This window comes from Oryza sativa, chromosome 9 (assembly GCF_034140825.1).
Source record: "Oryza sativa Japonica Group chromosome 9, ASM3414082v1".
NCBI classification, from domain to species: Eukaryota; Viridiplantae; Streptophyta; class Magnoliopsida; order Poales; family Poaceae; genus Oryza; species Oryza sativa.
In genome coordinates, this window is record NC_089043.1 from 20,408,203 (window position 1) to 20,426,215 (window position 18,013).

General features: G+C 40.4%; 2 protein-coding genes and 1 long non-coding RNA gene across 7 annotated transcripts; 1 reads left to right on the forward strand and 2 right to left on the reverse strand.

Annotated features, from left to right (window-relative positions):
• Positions 1–713: 713 nt before the first annotated feature.
• On the reverse strand, positions 714–6,745 carry LOC4347145 (uncharacterized). 5 transcript variants are annotated; one of them, XM_066304132.1, is made up of 8 exons: positions 6,442–6,745; positions 5,957–6,012; positions 5,736–5,841; positions 3,582–3,683; positions 2,927–3,339; positions 1,866–2,094; positions 1,530–1,756; positions 714–1,439 (listed from the first exon to the last, which is right to left on the reverse strand). In XM_066304132.1, the coding sequence occupies exons 4-7, from the start codon at positions 3,588–3,590 to the stop codon at positions 1,535–1,537; spliced, it is 873 nt and encodes a 290-aa protein (XP_066160229.1). In that variant the 5' UTR covers positions 3,591–3,683; positions 5,736–5,841; positions 5,957–6,012; positions 6,442–6,745; the 3' UTR covers positions 714–1,439; positions 1,530–1,534. The 5 variants fall into 5 exon arrangements, with proteins under 5 accessions (XP_066160229.1, XP_066160228.1, XP_066160230.1 ...); XM_066304131.1 differs by having other exon boundaries at positions 5,952–6,012; XM_066304133.1 differs by having other exon boundaries at positions 5,705–5,841; positions 5,952–6,012.
• Positions 6,746–9,631: 2,886 nt separating this feature from the next.
• Positions 9,632–10,556, forward strand: LOC112936446 (uncharacterized). Its single transcript, XR_003238647.2, has 2 exons — positions 9,632–9,907; positions 10,192–10,556. It is a non-coding gene; the product is annotated as an uncharacterized lncRNA (long non-coding RNA).
• LOC4347147 (uncharacterized) lies at positions 10,237–16,870 on the reverse strand. The gene is made up of 11 exons (XM_015757195.3): positions 16,736–16,870; positions 16,510–16,552; positions 16,137–16,346; positions 15,906–16,039; positions 15,539–15,820; positions 14,764–14,894; positions 13,338–13,464; positions 11,755–11,847; positions 11,108–11,173; positions 10,938–11,032; positions 10,237–10,867 (listed from the first exon to the last, which is right to left on the reverse strand). Exons 2-11 carry the CDS (start codon positions 16,538–16,540, stop codon positions 10,852–10,854), a joined length of 1,185 nt encoding a protein of 394 aa, XP_015612681.1. The 5' UTR covers positions 16,541–16,552; positions 16,736–16,870; the 3' UTR covers positions 10,237–10,851.
• Between the last annotated feature and the right edge of the window lie 1,143 nt (positions 16,871–18,013).

Genomic DNA, 18,013 nt, shown 5'->3' on the forward strand with positions numbered 1-18,013 from the left:
TCTATCTATTTAATTAGACGATTGAGAACTGAGAATATATATGTTTGTTATGCCCTCAATTTATTTAAGAATGCAGGAGACTGTAGCAAGTACCAAAGATACAATTTTTCAATATCGTGCAAATCTAAAGTCCCTCATAACCAAAAAGAAAAAAAAAGATGGATTGGTGTTTCATGAAAAGAAAATGGTCTTAATATTCATTTTGCATTTTGGAAAAAACATGCTCGACTAGTTGAATATATTGGACCCTTCACTGTATATACTCTTTCACCAATCTTGAATCATTGATTTATTATTACTCCCTCCGTTTCGAAATGTTTGACACCGTTGACTTTTTAGCACATGTTTAACCGTTCGTCTTATTCAAAAACTTTTGTGAGATTTGTAAAATTATATGTCTACATAAAAATATATTTAACAATGAATCAAATGATAGGAAAAGAATTAATAATTATTTAAATTTTTTGAATGAGACGAATGGTCAAACATGTGATAAAAAGTCAATGGCGTCAAACATTTCGAAACGGAGGGAGTATTAAGCAATACTAGCTACAAAGGTATCAAATGCATGACATGCCTTGGTTCACTTTGATTGGCTCGGCCGGTATACGCGTATGTATCCTACCATAGAAGTGCATGCAACACGGTACGTATATGATTGGTTCACTTAATTTGTTGGTTTGCTTTGCATGCATAAATGAATGAGAATCATATGCACCTAATTAACATGCATCTCTTGATCAACCTGTATATGTACTGCTAGCCACCAAATATGTTCGTACAACGCTGTATATGTATACAGGTTTTTCACACAGAGATAGCCTACGTACAACACTGGGTGTGTTTAGTTCCAATTTTTTTTCCAAACTTCCAACTTTCCATCACATCAAACCTTTCATACACACACAACTTTTTAGTCACATCGTCTCCAATTTCAACCAAATTCTAAACTTTGGGCCAATCCAAACACAGCCACTGTCTATCACAAAACAACTCCAGCTTTCAGCTAGATCATCTTTCCCTCAAAGTCTTCCTTTATCCCTCCAGACGCGTTCCATCCTTGCTGTCCATCCATGGTCGGCATTGAAGATCTCACTTGCCACTTAGCCGAGCAGCTTGAGACTATTGAGATGCAGGCATTAAAGCAGAGATATGTTGTTGCTTCTCATTAGACAAAAATAGTAGATAAAGGGGGGAAAAAACGCTATGCAAAGATAGACAGGAGAAAGGGCACATGATGAACTGCCTGTAGTCTTCCATGTGTGATGACATCTGAGTTAAAAGGTGTGGCAGACTCCTCTAAAGGCTAACAATATAGCCACAGATATGACAAATATTCTCCAATTTGGATCCGAATATTTGTAACCCAAAAACAAACTAGTTCAAACCTTTTCCGAATCAGCCCAAACCGCCTAAGCCCATCTCCATCAAAACAAAGCCTGTCCAAACATATAACCAATCCATTAAGCCCATTTCAGTCTAACCCATTAGCATACCTATGGTGAACAATAGAAAACTGTGGCACACACCTCTTTTATATCGCTCTTGACGAAGAACTGCCACCCGCCTTTCTCTTCGCTGGTAAACTTGACATTTGCGAACTGGCAACACCCCTCTCCCTTCTTGACGAAGAACTGCCACCCGCCTTTCTCTTCACTGGTGACCTTGACATTTGCGAACTGCTAACACCCCTTCCCTTTCTCTTCTTCGATGCACTCGTTTTTTCAGAATCGTACTTCTCAATAAGAGCTGACATCTATAAAATATTATCATGAAGTTAAAAATCTGTAAATTTCTGAGCCTTTTACGACCTAAAACAGCAAAAGCTATTACTCGGGCTTTAGGTTTTGTACAAAAGGTAGTACCTCATAATCTTCATTCTGTAATAGTTTTGCCAATTCAACCTTTAATTGACTATTGTTCAGGGCAAAATTAATTGATAAACACAGTGCTGTCCGAGCAACATTCATTCCAAAAACTTTTCCGAATCGACTACATATAGGTGCTCCCATCAACCCATCCCCAATCGGACAGGTATGCACAAATGTGCTAACCTGTTGTTCTCCTCTCAGTTCCTTTTCAAATTCGCATACACTGGCATGCATTAAATAACTGTTATTAAGAAGGACATACTTAAAGAATAAATAATTAAGAATAAAATACCAACATTCCATAAAGTGTTGTCCAGATCTCTAAACTTTCAAACTGCAAATTTAAGCCAGCAAACTTATTTAATTTATCATCAAATGTCTAAGAGCTTATGATGCATGTCAACAAGCAAGCAGCTGGTGTGGCATGTGGGAGAATGTGAGAATTGAGATTGACGTGGATGGAAATATATGCAAAATCAACTTGGTGTTCACTATCAATCCCAATTGCTCATAACATAATCACCAAACAACCTGCTGATCATTCATCTCATCGATGACCAGGAATCAATGGCATGCCAGGAGAAGCCAACTCATTGCAATTGAAAATGGCTAGCTTGTCCTACCATTTCGTCGATTATAGACCGATGGTGTTGTGAACGGGAGACGACATAATTTGGGGATTACAGCATGAGTAAAGTGGAACAAGAGTAAAGAGCATATCGATTTTAGGAGGTTCCATGCATATATTCTAATCCATGGCAAGTTCACGTGCTCCCACATACCAAGTTCACTCCATGTTAGCATGCCACATCTATTCCCTAAGGAGTATGTTCACCTTTGAACCTATGATGGTACATTAACCAAGTTTGAAGGCCTAAATTTGCAATTTGAAAGTTCAGTGGCCTGCATTTTCCTCTCAATTATCTTCCGTCAAATCTTATAAGCACTTTAAACATAAACTAAAACAAAATATAATACAAGGGGAATGAAATGCAACAAAAGTAACAGTACAAAACAAAAATATCCATGAATTGTCATCAAGAATAGATGGATACCTGATTATTCCCGCAGTCATTATCTGCTCTTTCACAATGCTAAAACATCCAATACAAAAAACAACATCTGCCTCTGGTAAGTCGCCTTCATGAAACGATGTAGGAATGCAAGGTATGGCCTGAACATTACATCCTCGCACAACCAACGCAGAAAGTAATGAACTTGTTCTGACAACTTCTGTCTCCAAATCTTCTTGATCACCAAATCTCGCAACGACTCTGAAACCATCTTTCGGATCACAACTGATAGATGTGATTACCCCAATATAATTGGGTGTCACACATAATACCAATCCAGTACCAAGATGGCATGGTATTTGGGTACTTTTTGCATTGAAAACTGCCAGTTGCACAATTGAAGGAGCTACACTTTGATGCAGTTGCCTTAAAAAAGCATCATCATAACTTCTCACCTACAGATTTTCAAGTTAACTTGTATTTTGATTTTTTTTGTTTATTCAATTTTTTATAAAGCAATCTATATTATAAAGTGCTATGTAATGCCACACACTAAAAAAAGCACAAACTATACCATACAACATAAACATTTCATAAAATACTACTAAGTCTAGAACAGCAACACAATTTATAGAACATTTTCCAAAGCAATAAGCCCCACAAAACATTTTTGGAGTCTACATAAATGATAACTTACCGCTGACATTATTTGCAAAGCACCAATTACAAATTAGCCAATGTAATGAAGAAGTGCACGTTCATAACTTGCATGCTGCATTCATAGCTAATGAGAGTAGCCCTGGGAGTATAATGAAGGGAATATCATGTCATCTTCTAATAGTAAAAAGGGAAAATCAATGTAGAATAAATGCATCAGATTGATGCATATCCATAAAAAAAATGCTTTATGAAACTCAACTATCAATATGTAAAAGAAACTTTTATTGTGTAAAAGGAACTATCTTTTGTACATATTGGGTCCAGCTAAGTGAATCAAGCAAGCACCTTTACTGTTAAAAGCCCAAAAGGTAAGAACAATAGAAATGGTGTGGATGCAACAAAGAAGAAAGAAATCACAGTTGTGTAAGGACCATTGTTCTCAATATGTTGATTATGTTTCTAGTACCAAATAAATGCCAGATCATAAGCCATACCAAAATTTTGACAGTTTGACCCTTTTAAAAAACTTATTCCACAAATAAACCATGGCAAAAAGCCAAAAACTATAACAAAAAATGGATATTGTGGTCCATTTTTGGTTGTGGCGAAATAGATTAAAATGGTAATAGGGCCATATAGTATTGAACGTGTAGTGTGATGGTAAATATACGCAAACCCAAGATAGAGCCCCGGGTTCGAACCCCACTGCTGCATCCTTTTTATTCCTTTTTTCTCTCAGAAAGTTGTGTGGGTGCGCACGGAGGGGGAAAAAAGAAGGGGGTTGTGGGAGTGGGAATCGAACACAAGATCTTTGGATCTAGAGGGGAGTACATTTACCATTAGGCTACTTGATGTTTATGAGAAAGAGTAGATTTTAATGTTTTTAACAAAGTACAAAACTCAAGGGTGAGAGGTCAGCACCATGGGCCTAAGCGCCAGGGCCCATGGCACCGGGATTCCGGTCCAATTTTGCAATAAGTTTTTGACGTAGTCTATTCTTCAAATAAGTTTTTCTAAAAAGGTCAAATTGTCAAAATTTCGGTAAGCCATAGCCATTTTAAAATGCAAGGAGTGGAGGTATGTTTGTCATTCTCCCTATATGTTTATAGATGGCCATAAGACCCGAGGTCCGGCCCAAGCACGACACGGCATGACTGGTGTCGGGCCCGTGCCGGTCTGGCCCGACAATTGGGCCGTGCCTGGGCTGATGCCTTGGCACGGTAGGCCGGCCCAGCACTGCACGGTCAAAGAAAACTAGTTGAGGGATCCAAAATAGACTTAATTCAGCCTTATAAAGTACTGTCCAAAGAGAAGAGGGATACAAAATAGACTTATTCCAGCCATATAACACACAGCCCAAAGAGATGAGGTAGGAAAAATCAACTTATTCTATGGAGAAGCATGATGGGTTGTCGTGCCTTTGGGCTAGCCCGGCACGGCCTGAGTCTTATTGGGTCGTGTCTGGGCCGTGGGTGCAGCCCGTGGGCAAGCACGGCCCGGCATGTAGGTCGGGCCATGCCGGCTCGACTGACTTTGGCCTAGGCCCGATCATGCCTGGGACGTGCCAGGCCGAGCGGCCCATTCGGGCATCTATATATATATATATATATATATATATATTTGTTCACTGCCAAGAGAAGAAAGCCTTACTAAAATATTGCCTTTGATTTTTTTTTTAAAAAAATCAGCATGCCATGTACATATGTCTTAGAAGAATCAACGCATGTGAGAGCATGTTTATCTGAGTAGACCATTGTTGATTCCCAATTTCCCATGATTGCATCATAATATGCAGCAAGGATTGCTAAAGTGATTATTGCTCTAAAACTGAATTTTATCCTCACCATTACCCCCAAAAGGTGGAAATTGAAGCCATACATTGTTTTTTTAGAGCAGAGACACTAATTGGCTAATACTCCCTCAGTTCCACATTATAAGACGTTTTGATCCCTCCACCTCGTGTCTAGATTCACTAACATTCATATGAATCTAGACATATATATGAAGCATATACATGAATCTATTTAAACCCAAGACGTCTTATAATGTGAAAAGAGGAAGTATACACGAAGCAAGGCAGAACGATTTCACTAAATAGGGGGGAAAAAAGAAGTACAGGCAAACAATTGATTTGAGCACTAATGCTAAGTACATGCGCACCTGAGGAGCAGGAGCAGAACAAAGGCCGTACCTTGCAGCAGTACTGATCGGAGCACCTCAGGACAAAGACTGTGTCATGGAGCGGTAGAGAGAAAGAGAACTGTTACCCGGCTATGTAACATCAGTTGGGAGTAAACCTGAGCCACATTAGATGAACCAAAGAGTATCAAACAACAAACATACACCGACGGAAAAGCAAAGATTAGCCATCGGCGAGGTGGAGAATATGATCTTGTGGAAAACGGACACTGCCTGTGGAGTCTGTGGACTGTGAAAGCCGGACACAGCCTATGGACCGTTCACCAACCCTGCAAGTGAAGCATGGATATTGGATAGCATAAGACAAAAACGCACAACCCCGATGAGAAAATTTGATAAGGCAAAATTAGGCACGTCGGGACCAGGAACAATTAGAGCAATAAAGCTAAAATTAAGCAATCAATAAGGCAACGGCAACGCACGGAGGCAAAAAAAAAAAAAACACTTTTTTTGAATGAAGCCGAGCCAGCAATTGGTGGTGTTTGTATTAAGCTGGAATAAAAATCATGTATACATGTTTCCACCACCAAATGGTGTGCACAGGAAAAGAAAAACAGCTAAGGAGATATTATCGCTATATATCCTTTGCCCCACACATGCTCCAAAGCTTAACTTCGTCTTTTATTTTGGGCTAAAGAACTAACTAGAATTTCTAATCATCAAGAAAGTGCAAAGGAGCAGTTGAAGGATAAGTTCACCGGTGGCGCGGCGGCGTCTTCTCCGGCGATGGCCGATGGCGGCGGCGCGGGCGCCCCGCCGAATGTTAGGTCTTCCGGTTGAGGGTAGGGGTGGGACCGCGTGGAGGAGACGTCGCCTTCAGAGGGAAGTCGCGGGGATCGGAGCGGAAGCCCGGCGGTGGCGCCGCCTCGGCCGCGGGAGAGGAGGAGGGCGTTGGGCCGGAGTCGGTTGCGGGGGAGGCTAGTTGGAGTGGCTACGAGGTGGGTTGGGGCCGGCGCCGGCGGCTCCGGCTGAGTTCCTGAGCTGGCGGCGAGGTGGTCGCGTGAGGAGTTCGGGAGAAGGGAGTGTAGTGATTATAAATTTATAATCATTTAAAATAACTGTGAATTTCAAGGTCACAGGATGATTATCCGATGGCTAGGGACAGAGGTGGTGTACTTTTGCACTTAACCGCCCGCCAATCCCCAGCGCCCTTGCCTGGTTTTTTGCAAATCCACCCCCCTTAAGGCCCTAATCCGCCAGCGCACGCCGCCCACGTCATTTCGTTGGGCCTCATCGTTTGGCTTTTCTCGTAATAAGCCAAAATGTATTATTAGAAAATAAAAATAAATTTGTAGGTAAAACTTTTATATATGTGTTCTCGGTGACTTAAAAGCCAATGCTGAAAAAGAAATTACGTTGAAAATATCTCAAAATTAATGTCAAAATTAAGTTTGAAAATTCAAATTTTGGTTTTTTCTTTGGCTGAATAGGCCATCCGATGGGAGCCGTTTTCTCGCTGCCGCCCGCGCCCGCCGCCCCTTTGCCGCCCCGCCCCATGGAGTGCTCCTCCACCCTCCGCAGGAACGCCTCGTCCTTCCCGGCCAAGAACAGCTCTGGGCACACAGGCCCCGACGCCACCACGTTCGCGGTTGTGCTGCTGTCCAGGGTTTACGATTTCGACGAAATTAGGTCGGATTTCGCGAAATTTCGACATTCCGACGAGGCTCGAAAGTAGAAACCGTTTGAGATTTCGAGGAGTTTCATCTAAATTCAAATTTAAATTGATAAAAAAAGAAATAATGAAATAAAATCTTATAAATATTATGATATTCATAGAACTTATTGGGATATAAATTTCCGAAAAAAATGATATATTGTGTGTATTTACTAAAACTTACATCATGAAAAAAAAGAATTTCAGCAAATTACCTCCATTACAAATTACTGATCGAAATTTCATTAATTTCGATCGGAATTTCGCCAAAACTGACCGGTTTTCGAGAACTTATCGGCAACTTAAGGAATTTGTATTCAAATTTTAGTTTATGAAATTTGTTCGGAATTTACCGGTTTTCCACCGGATTTCGCGAAATTTCGAATTCCGCCAGTGCCCGAAACGGAAGGGCCTATCGGAATCGTAAACCCTGCTGCTGTCTGCTGTTTGTTCTCTGCAGTTATCTTCAGTGCATGTGCATAAAAAAATAGCAGGTTATGTCTAGTGGCAATATAGATGTTGCAGGACCCAGCATCATCTTCAGACACTTCTCAAAGCTGAGAAGAGGTCCAATGATATGGAGTCATTAGTTATTCAACTCACTTTGCTGCTGTAAGGAGGAAAAAAGAGGAGATTTTGTACTGCAGAAAATCTCAATCGTTGAGTGTATTGCCTTGCTCAACTCTTTTTCTTGGGCAATGTATGACGATTCAGTAATGAGGGCAATGTATGCAGTGCAATATACTTGTTCCTCACAACAAATACAAGCTATGATTTTAAATTTACAACCCAGAATATAAATGTGCCTAACAACAGATACATACATATGCACAGGGAAAGGACGTCGCGCGCGGGTGGCGGCGAATCGCGGCGAAGAGCGGGCGCCGGAGGCGAATTGTGGGCGGCAGCGAGAAAACGAAACGATGTGGGCGGCGTGCGCTGCCGGATTAGGGCATTAAGGGGGTGGATTTGCAAAAAACCAGGCAAGGGCGCTGGGATTGGCAGGCGGTTAAGTGCAAAAGTACCCCATCTCTGGCCCTAGCCATCGGATGAGCACATCATGTGATCTTGATTGAGAGTTTCCAAGGTTGCACAGCTTGCCTGGTTTTCACATGATACGCTGCCGAATCTACTACCCCACTTACTTCTATTATAAAATATTTATATTTCATTAACACTCATGATTATTTTTATAAATTGATGTTTGTTGACTCAAAGTATACATCTCTCATCTATTTTAACTTTTTTCTTCAATTCTGCGCGGCACAAAAACTTAACATAATACTAATCGGTAATAACATGATAATCGATTCAATATACATATAAATGGTCAAACCATAATGATTAGCACTTGTTGAAAAGCATCTACATGGATAAATAAATAAATTATTATAGATAAATAAATTATTATAGATAAAAGTATATTAGTTAAATGGATGATATAAACTTGTATTCGGGTTATATGAAACATTTTACCCATAAATATAAGAATTTATAAAACAAATTGAAAAGACAAATTTTGCTCCAGAACATCGTGACTTCGCAGTTGTGACTGTAGGATACCGCACGAAGTGACTTCTGGAGGAAGACATTCAATAAGCATAAGAATTTACCAACGGACACCGCACCCATTAAAATAATAATTTTCAGTTGAAGAGAAGAGAAAAATCGTGTGAAATATCTAAAATACCCTTGGACCCATATGTTAGCTCTCCCACCTCACTTCTCTCTATCCCCTCCGTCGGCGTCGTGGGGGCCATTGCTGCCGACGTGAAGCAGCGCAGATTGGCAAGAGAGGGAGGCATCACGTGCCAACCAGCCATGGCGGCACTTAAAAACAATAAAAACAAATCATAATGATTGAGGAGGTCACTGGCGTGAGGAGAGTAGCACCACCATGGAGAGGGTGTTGCCGCTGAGGGGCAAGCGTCACGTGTTGTAGTCTTCGGAGAAAAATAGCGAGGGGGGAGTGAGCCAAGAGTGGGTGCCGCCGCAGAGAGGTGAGGGAGCGTCATCACACGTCACCGCCAAGGTGCTGAATCATGAGAGTGAGAGCGAGGGGAAGGTGGGGAGAATGTGAGAGATGATAAGGATGGGGACTGGGGAGGAGGATAAGGATGAAGGGATGACCGTGTGAGGCTCAACTCAGCTTGGTGATTTAGGGTGTCGGTTTCACCTATTAGAGCATCTCTAGCAGCCTCTTTAAATCTGACTCTTCAAATATTTATTTGGCCAGCTTGCCAAAACAAATGCATAGTTAAATTTATCTTCACTCCAACACCATCTCCATTACACTATCCAATCTAATTGTAGATCCTACATATCAGCATCTCTACTATTTCACTCCTTCAACCCCCCCCCCCCCCTCTCCTCTCTCTCTTCTCCCCTCTTCTCTGCCGCACCATCAGTGGAATCCACGCGTGGACGGCGGTGGTGGAGGCCGCGCAGGAGCAGGGAGGTGGCGCTAGTCAGCATCGCCACCGCCGTCCTCGTCGTCACGGGCATAGGAGGTGGAGTCCGTGCGCACTTTGTCGCTGAAAACAACTTTATCAAATTTTGGCAACACCAACTTTTGACAAGTTTTAGAGTTACCAAATTTGACAGCGTTTAATGTGTTTAATTTGATGCCATTTTAAAATTTTGTATTGTTTTAGTGAGAGAGAAGTTTCAGAACTACCAAATTTTAGTAGGATAGCATTGATGCCATCATTGTTTGTTGGTATATTACCAAAATTTGATGGCAATAAAATGAACAAGCCCTACGTCACAACTAATGCTACTTTTCACTTTTCAGAACGATGAGAACAGACTCTGAGTATGCCAGCTGGATGCTTAGACCTTTGGTGAAATAAACCAGACAACAGCATTCAATAAATAACGCAGCTGTACAACAATGGTCAGTGGCTCGGTGCATACAATACGAACTTCCGACACACCTCTGCATCTACCCCTCCACCCCTCCGTCAAAAAAAAAAAAACCAATCTTAGCTACGAACATAGACATATGCGTGTTCAAGTTCGTAGCTAGGGTTTGTCTTTTTTTGAGGCGGAGTAGTACATCACAGCATTGACAAAGTTAATGAGATTACAGAGGAGCCCTTGCAGGCTAAGAGGACATAGAGGAAAGGAGTGAAGAGGCCTTTTCATGTCAACACATGCCTGAAATGGATCAAGAATCCCCTTGAAAGTTCTCATCTTCACAGCTGAAAATTAAAACCATAAGCAATCTGTCTGAGGAGGTTTTATCCTACCCATTAATGCCACAGTGCATGTGTGTTGTGTTGGATTGGGATACTTCTGGTTTAAGAAATTCGGAGGAAAGCCGAGGCTTCAAAGACAAATGGCAGATAGGTTTGCATGTTAACCCCCCCCCCCCCCCCCCTCTCTCTCCCCAAAAAAAAAAAAGGGTCAGCCTTCATCAGTTCAAATATTTATCACCAAAATATTGCTTCTTTCACTGCAGTGGCCATCTACAAATAGCAAATCTCCATGAATCATCAATAAGATAAGAACATGATTTAGAGTGTTTCGAATGAAAACCTGTTATTGAAGCAATTGTTGTGTTCACCAGAAGCAATTCCTATATTCAGCTTTGCAACAAACTTAGTGTTATCTCTGGGCCTTCGTATTTCAGCCTATATTCCAAAGAGAAAAGAAAGGTTTTTAATACAGTGACAAAAGGATGATTACTAATATGGTTGCCAACTAACCTGGACAGTCACTTTATCCTGCGTGGGCATTGCAGCCGCCATTTTATCAAGAAATATCGAAGTAAGCTGAGAGTAGGAAATCAAACATGAGTATGAACTCCAAATAGTTGGGTCAAGTAACAGTTATATTAAAGACCACAATGTTTCTCAGACTGAAGGACTTTTTCTGCCTGCAGTGTCTTCCGTTAAAAAGAAAAGAGAAAAAAAGATAGTACAAAATATAGCAATTCACCAACCAGAATGGAGGATAGAAATGAGGTGTGGTTGAGAGAAGATAGGATCATAGAACTTGCAGAAAAAAACAGGTGGGGATACATGGATGGGGATTCCTTTTTACTATGGAAGAGTAATTCTCAGATGAACCAGCAATAGTTGGTGCTAACATATTTTTTTCACATGTTTAGCAATGCAATTGAAAACCAAATAGCTCAGCATCAGGAAATAAAGTTCTTTTTTTTGCCTTTCAACTGGAACTTCTCGGACTCAAAGCACTTTGATATTCTCAATAAAATAACTCATCAAAGCTTTTCAAATTCATATAGGATCTGCATCCAATTCATTTTTCATGATCCTATGATAATCCACCCACAGCTCTAACTGCGCAAATGGCAAACAGAAGTGCTACAGACAAACATCAATAATAATACCTGAGACAGAGAGTAGAGAACAATGTCATCAACACTACAGATGATATCACCAGCCTCAATGCTGCTACAATTTTCTGGTAACACTTCTGATATCTAAAAAAAATGTAGTTAAGTCAATGGAATGCAAGAACAGAGAACATGCTATAAGGGCTTGTTTGGTTTGATGCCAATTTTCGCCTTACCAAAATTTTGGTAACTTTAATAGTGGTAAATGTACATTTGGTTTGGTACCAAATTTTGCCTATAATAGTTCAGAGTCAATACTACAAAATTTGGTAGTGCCAAAAGGCCCAAAACTTGCCAAGGTTTTGGCACTACCAATATTTTGGTAGGACAAAAATTGGCTTCAAACCAAACAAGCCCTAAGTTAATTTCTTGAAGAGGGTACTCTGGCTGGAGCACCGACCATAATGCTGCTCTTGTGAGGGGGAGTCCAGGTCCAATAGAGGAATAGGTGAAGTGCTAATCAGATGGCATTGGTCTGGCTTCACCAAGTTAGCCTGAGGGTCGATAATTAAATGAGGTATAGTTTCCCTCGCCTGAATGCCAAAAGAGGATAGCAGATGCCTACAGAGTGGTATTTTCCCATATGGCACAGGCACACAGCTTTTCACTGGTATTTAGATGAACCATGACCTTTTTTAGTTTTGTTTTCTTCTAAACTGATGATCTTGATGTCATAGAAAAGTTTTATTAAATCTACAGAAGAATGGAAAATTGAGATAAAGTTTCCAGTTGTACTTATTTTGTTTCTCCTAACATGATGTATCAATATGAAACTTGATATTTTAAAGAATGCCGCAAATAACTTTTTTTTTTCACAAATGGAAAAATGGTCCGTCGCTCCAAGTTTGCAAAACGACCTTTGCATATCCATATCAAAAGTTTCCTCCATTTGAGAACTCCCCCTATATGTTGATTTCTGTCAATTCTAACATAATAAAACCCCAATAAAAATCAGTGGAGCAATAGTGTTTGACTTTGGCATATGTCTACCCCGTATAATTTGTTTGTTCAGCTTAGCATGCTCGAGTTTGCAGATAAAAACAATTACGTTTCTATTAAAATAGAGAGAACGAGCGGAATCGCACGAGTTGTAACTGACATATCATAAGTTGTGGGGGTGCTTCCTAGTTCCTAATAGAGTGGTATGTAGAAGGGCCTATGCAATTTCCCCAAAAAGATTTCAGAATTACTCATAATCATGCCTACACTATAGCTTGGAACAAATATATGCTGATCATTCTAGTATTTTTCATCATTATTTGAGCGAACTTATTATGATATTTATGCCTATTCTAATCCAGTTATGACAAAAAAAGTAAACTGATACTGATGCATATTTTAACACATAAAAATGTAGGGCCACAAGAAGCAAACGATACTTTCACATCATCACATGGCAAATTAACACTCAAATAAGTAGATACTCTTCCATGTATATGCAAAAACAAACCTCGCTCTAACTTGTAGTAATCAAACACAGCCCTTTCTGATTATTATTGGCAGTGGTTCATCATGCTCTAGATGATAGTAAGTAACCTTCAAAAGTAGAGAGAGAAGAAAAGGAGGGGATTGGCTACCTTCTCTACCACAATTCCAGAACCAGAAGACAGCTCAGGATACATGTAGCATATTTTTTCCAAATTGCATATTTCCAACTTGTGAATAGCTTGTCCCCTTATGCAAAGAGATGGTTGTTTGAGTGTCCTACATTCATAGCGCATCACATCTCTTGCAAAAGCATTAAAACAAGACTCCACAAATGCGTACAGACATCCATAAATAGCACAAAACTTTATCCTACTTCTGTTCCTACTACTACTAGTTATTAGCTTCAGCAATTTATATAATAAAAGCAGGTAAAATTTACTTTTAAAAGATCCAAGAGTGGGTAAAATATTATGCAAATATGTACTTTTTTCTAATAACACTGGACAGAATACTAGGGAAATATTTCTGTGGAAAGACAGAATAAATTACATAGTTACCAAGGTCAAAGAGAATAATAGCCAGAGAAAACCATGTCAAACAATGAAAGAAGAGATGGTACTCAAGGAAGAAAGTGGTAAACACAAATTCAACACGGGCACTGTGGTTATACTATAGCTTGAAGGATGCTAAAACATTAGCTAAGTTATCAGAAAAGAAAGGCACCCATTGAACAAGGATGTAGTTGCACCCCCTTCCGTAAATATTTTGTTTGTTTTTTTAAAAAAATCTCTAGAGATGTAATAATATATAATGTTATGTGCACACAAAATTTTGAAGAAGCAACCTTTCAAAACCAGAAAAATAACACCCTGAACCATATTTCATGTTAGTTTTGATCGAACGGAGTGGCTTCTCACCAACATGTTCAGTCAGGTAAGTTTCATTGTTGTGGACCTATTAAGTATCATCTACAGTAGCAAAATATGCATAACAAGAGTACAAACCAGGAAAACCAAGTCCACTTAAAACAAACCACTAAGAAAGTATGTCTAGGGTGTTATTTGTCCGATTTTGAAAGTTGGGGCCTTGGGGGTAAAAATAACTGGTTTTGTAGTTGTGTGAAATAATGGACTTCGAGCAAAGTTCAAGGGCCAAAAATGTACTTCACCGAAAAAAGAAAGGAAAGTTGTCTTTCTTTGACTTACTTATCTTCCCTTTCACAATGCACATGTAATCATTTTTTTGTTCATTTGCGTGTGTGAACATATTTTTAACATGCCCTACATGTATATGGTTTTTCCGAAGTACGTGAATCGTATAAGTGCAAATTTCAAATGGGCATAGCCGCAGAGCGGTTTAACAGATTGAGACAACAAAAATTACTCGCAGGACTAATGATAGTGGATCATAGAACTTAACAACTAGAAAAAACATTGTCTCAAACTAGATTTAAAACTAATTCAGAAGAATCCAGATTGCTCAGGTATGCAAAAAATGTACATGTGTGTGGGGATGACAGTATTACAGACTGGCAAAGTGCATATCATATCATTAAAACCCAAAGAGAAAGCATACCTGAAATTCTTGAAGTGTTCCAAGCATCTCACCGCAATCTCAATAGGCAAGAATGGAACAGTATCCTTGTCGTAAAAAGTGATGCCGAGAATCCTCCTTTCCAAATCCATGACAAGGCCCCCAATGAAAACCTAGAACAAGATAACAATATAGTGAAATGAATGTCCCTTTTAACGATGACAATGTCCACACAGCAGCATATCGTAATGATCTAACTCAGTTGATTAACCTGCAATACAGCCACTTACAGAGAGCTGTTGAAAAAATATATACGTGCATGCCAAAATGAGTAATCATTATCTGGAAATTAATCGGAACTGGACAAACAATCAATGGATCATAATAATAGGCGCACAAACATTCACAATTAAGTGCGAGTAAATAATTTAAAGGTATCACCATGACAAAAAAAAAACAGTGCTTATTACTAATTCACTGAATTATCATAATAATAGGCACAAACATTCACAATTAAGTGTGAGAAAACAATTTAAAGGTATCACCATGACAAAAAAAAAGCTAACAATGCTTATTACTAATTCTCTGAATTAATAATTAGTAGATTAGTTGGACCAACAATCTAAAATACCCCCATTAATGCATCAGAAGCAAATAGATAGTTTCTTAATATTCAGCGAAATATACATGACAGTTTCTTAATATTCAGTGAAATACACATGACAGCTTACCATCTATAACAACTAACCGAATTAACAGTATATTTAAACAGTCCGGTCTTCACTATTGATTTTCTAGATATTGATAATCTGTTTACCTTACTAACAGGACAAGTGCAGACCAAAAGCTCATCGCAGTCCAATTCGCTACGTTCACGGGTCATCTCCCCACATCTCACTAGTAAAGTCTTTGACTTAAAGTTACGAGCTACAGCTATCACAGGCCGACACAGCATGGAATAACAGACAGGAACGTCATGAAGTTTCACCAAAGGAAGATCAAATTGTGGCTCAATGGTGACAACAGCTATATTGTACTGCAGACTGCACATTGCTAAGAACCCCTCAGTGATTGTTTTGTTGTGCAGAAGTACTTCAATCTGCAGTCAATAAACTAAAACCTAGTTACACATCAAATTGAAAGAGAATGTATCAAAACAAACATGAAACTGTTGTTATATTGACCTTAACATCACCCTCTTGATAAGCATCATAGTCATTGTCACATTTCCTAACCAGAGTAGCAGAGGTGAGTATCCAAGTTGCAGAACCCACATGATCAACCATTGTCCCTGAGCAAGTAAATAGAACCTTTCCATCTGCGGAAAGCAACTAGTAGGATCAATAGCTGCTGGTATGCGAATTTTGTAAAAAAAAAAAAAAAGCATCAAGGCTACAGACGATCAGTAAGATTACCAACAGAAGAGATAAGGGACACGATGGATTTGGATATGCTTAAGGCCACCTCTTTTGCACTCAGGCCTTCCTCTGTGAAATCCTCTTCATCACTAGAGCCATCCTTGTTTATTGCCCCCTTCAAATCGCTAGCATCATATTTGTCGACATCCGCTTCAGAATCACTAGGATCATCACCGAACAATAAACTCTCCACATACAAAGCAGCATCTGAGGAATTAAACAAACAAGTAAAGGATTCATGCTAAACATAAACAAAAAGATAGTATATTGTTGAATAATAAAGCCTTCACAGCTAGAATCATCTAAAAAGGGAAGAGATTAGGAATATGCATATAGAAGCAAAAAAAAAAAAAAAAAAGGTTTGCGATACCTTCTGCACTTCTCTTCTTCTTGTTCGGCATAATATCTGCAATCTGCAATGAAATAAAACCAGGTTGACAGTGAGTTTCAAGCAAAACAGAATTGACTAGGTAACTTAGCCCTAATAAACACAGATACTACAATGACTCCCGACTCAGGACTATCTGGAATTCAGAGCAGATGCGGTTGCGTGCCAAATCAGGCCCCAAGGAAGGATGTGTGTGAGAGAGAAATACCTTCACCGCCGAGGAGGGAGGTGACCGCGCTGAGGAAGCCCCTTGAGGTAGCCAACCGCGGGGGAAGGAGACGCCGAGGGGAGGCGGCGGCAGCCGGCAGCAGCGCCCGGGACCGCGTCCAGTCTGCCTCGCGACGAAGGGGGAGTTACTTGCTTGGGCTAAACTTGTTGGGGGCTTAATGGGCCTATGTGGGCCGACTCGGCCTCTGGAGCCTGAGGACGGAGAAAGTTCACTTTAGGTCCCTCATTTGTCACCGAGTTCGAAATTCATCCCTTCACCGCAAAAACCAGATACAACACATCCCCTAACTTGCAAAACCATGCAAACAAAATCCCTTGGCAGTATTTAACCCAGTTTTTGGCTGATGTGGCGCCTACGTGGCTCCTTTGACTAGGTCTTCGTCCCACGTGGCGCTTACGTAGTAATTCGATCCGAAAAAATAATAAAACCTGTGAGGTTCACATGTCAGTTTTACACACGAAATAATAAAAAATGGTGGACCCATGTGACCTCACGTGTCATTAGGGCTGTCGACGAGTTGAGCTCGAGCGAGCTCGTCTGCCTAGGCTCGAGCTCAATACAAGCTCGAGCCGAGCCTATAAAATGTTCAAGCTTTTCAACAGGCTTGGCTCGAGCTCGACTACCGAGCTTGATTTTTAAGTAAAACAATATATATTTCAAAGATAATCTTTAAAATAATAATTAATTTCTAATTCATCATACTAATATAAGAGGAAAAAATAATAAAATAAATATATGATGTCAATATAAGGCATACAAATAACATATTTGATCTCCTAATTTATTAAATAACAACAAAAATTATATACTGCTAGGCTCGTTGGAAGCTCGAGCTCGGCTCGACAAGGCTCGCGAGCTTAGGAAGAGGCTCGGGCTTGACAGCCCTACATGTCATACTCACTACTCTCTCCTCTCCATCCCCCTCTCTCTATATCCTCTCTCTCCCCTCTTCTCTCTATCCCCCCCTCTCTCTCTGGCCAAGGGAGCGGGGTAGACGGCGGCTGGATCAGGCGACGGGAAGGGCAGAGCGGCCCTCGACCACCGCTCCCGGGTCGACAACATCACCGCCACCACCGCAATGACCTGGCTAGGGGAATGGGGGTAGGCGGTGGCCGAATCGGGCGAGGGGAGGGGCGGAGCGGCCCGCTGCCACCATGACCTCACTGTCGCTTGCCTCACCGTCCTTGTCGCTGCAACTGAAGCATCTAGGCTCCCGGTGTTAATTTTGGTAATTAATGACAAGCGCTAATTGTGGAC

Bases quoted from the DNA above. Each gene is read 5' to 3' on its own strand.
- LOC4347145 (XM_066304132.1), bottom strand. The intron at 2,095-2,926 runs GTATCCATCTAT...AATGCATGCCAG, and splicing joins ATGACTGCGGGAATAATCAG to TGTATGCGAATTTGAAAAGG. The intron at 1,757-1,865 runs GTACTACCTTTT...AATATTTTATAG, and splicing joins TACAGAATGAAGATTATGAG to ATGTCAGCTCTTATTGAGAA.
- LOC4347147 (XM_015757195.3), bottom strand. From the start codon at position 16,540: ATGCCGAACAAGAAGAAGAGAAGTGCAGAAG. The intron at 14,895-15,538 runs GTAAACAGATTA...ATCTTGTTCTAG, and splicing joins GCACTTGTCCTGTTAGTAAG to GTTTTCATTGGGGGCCTTGT. The intron at 11,033-11,107 runs GTTAGTTGGCAA...TTTGGAATATAG, and splicing joins AGGATAAAGTGACTGTCCAG to GCTGAAATACGAAGGCCCAG.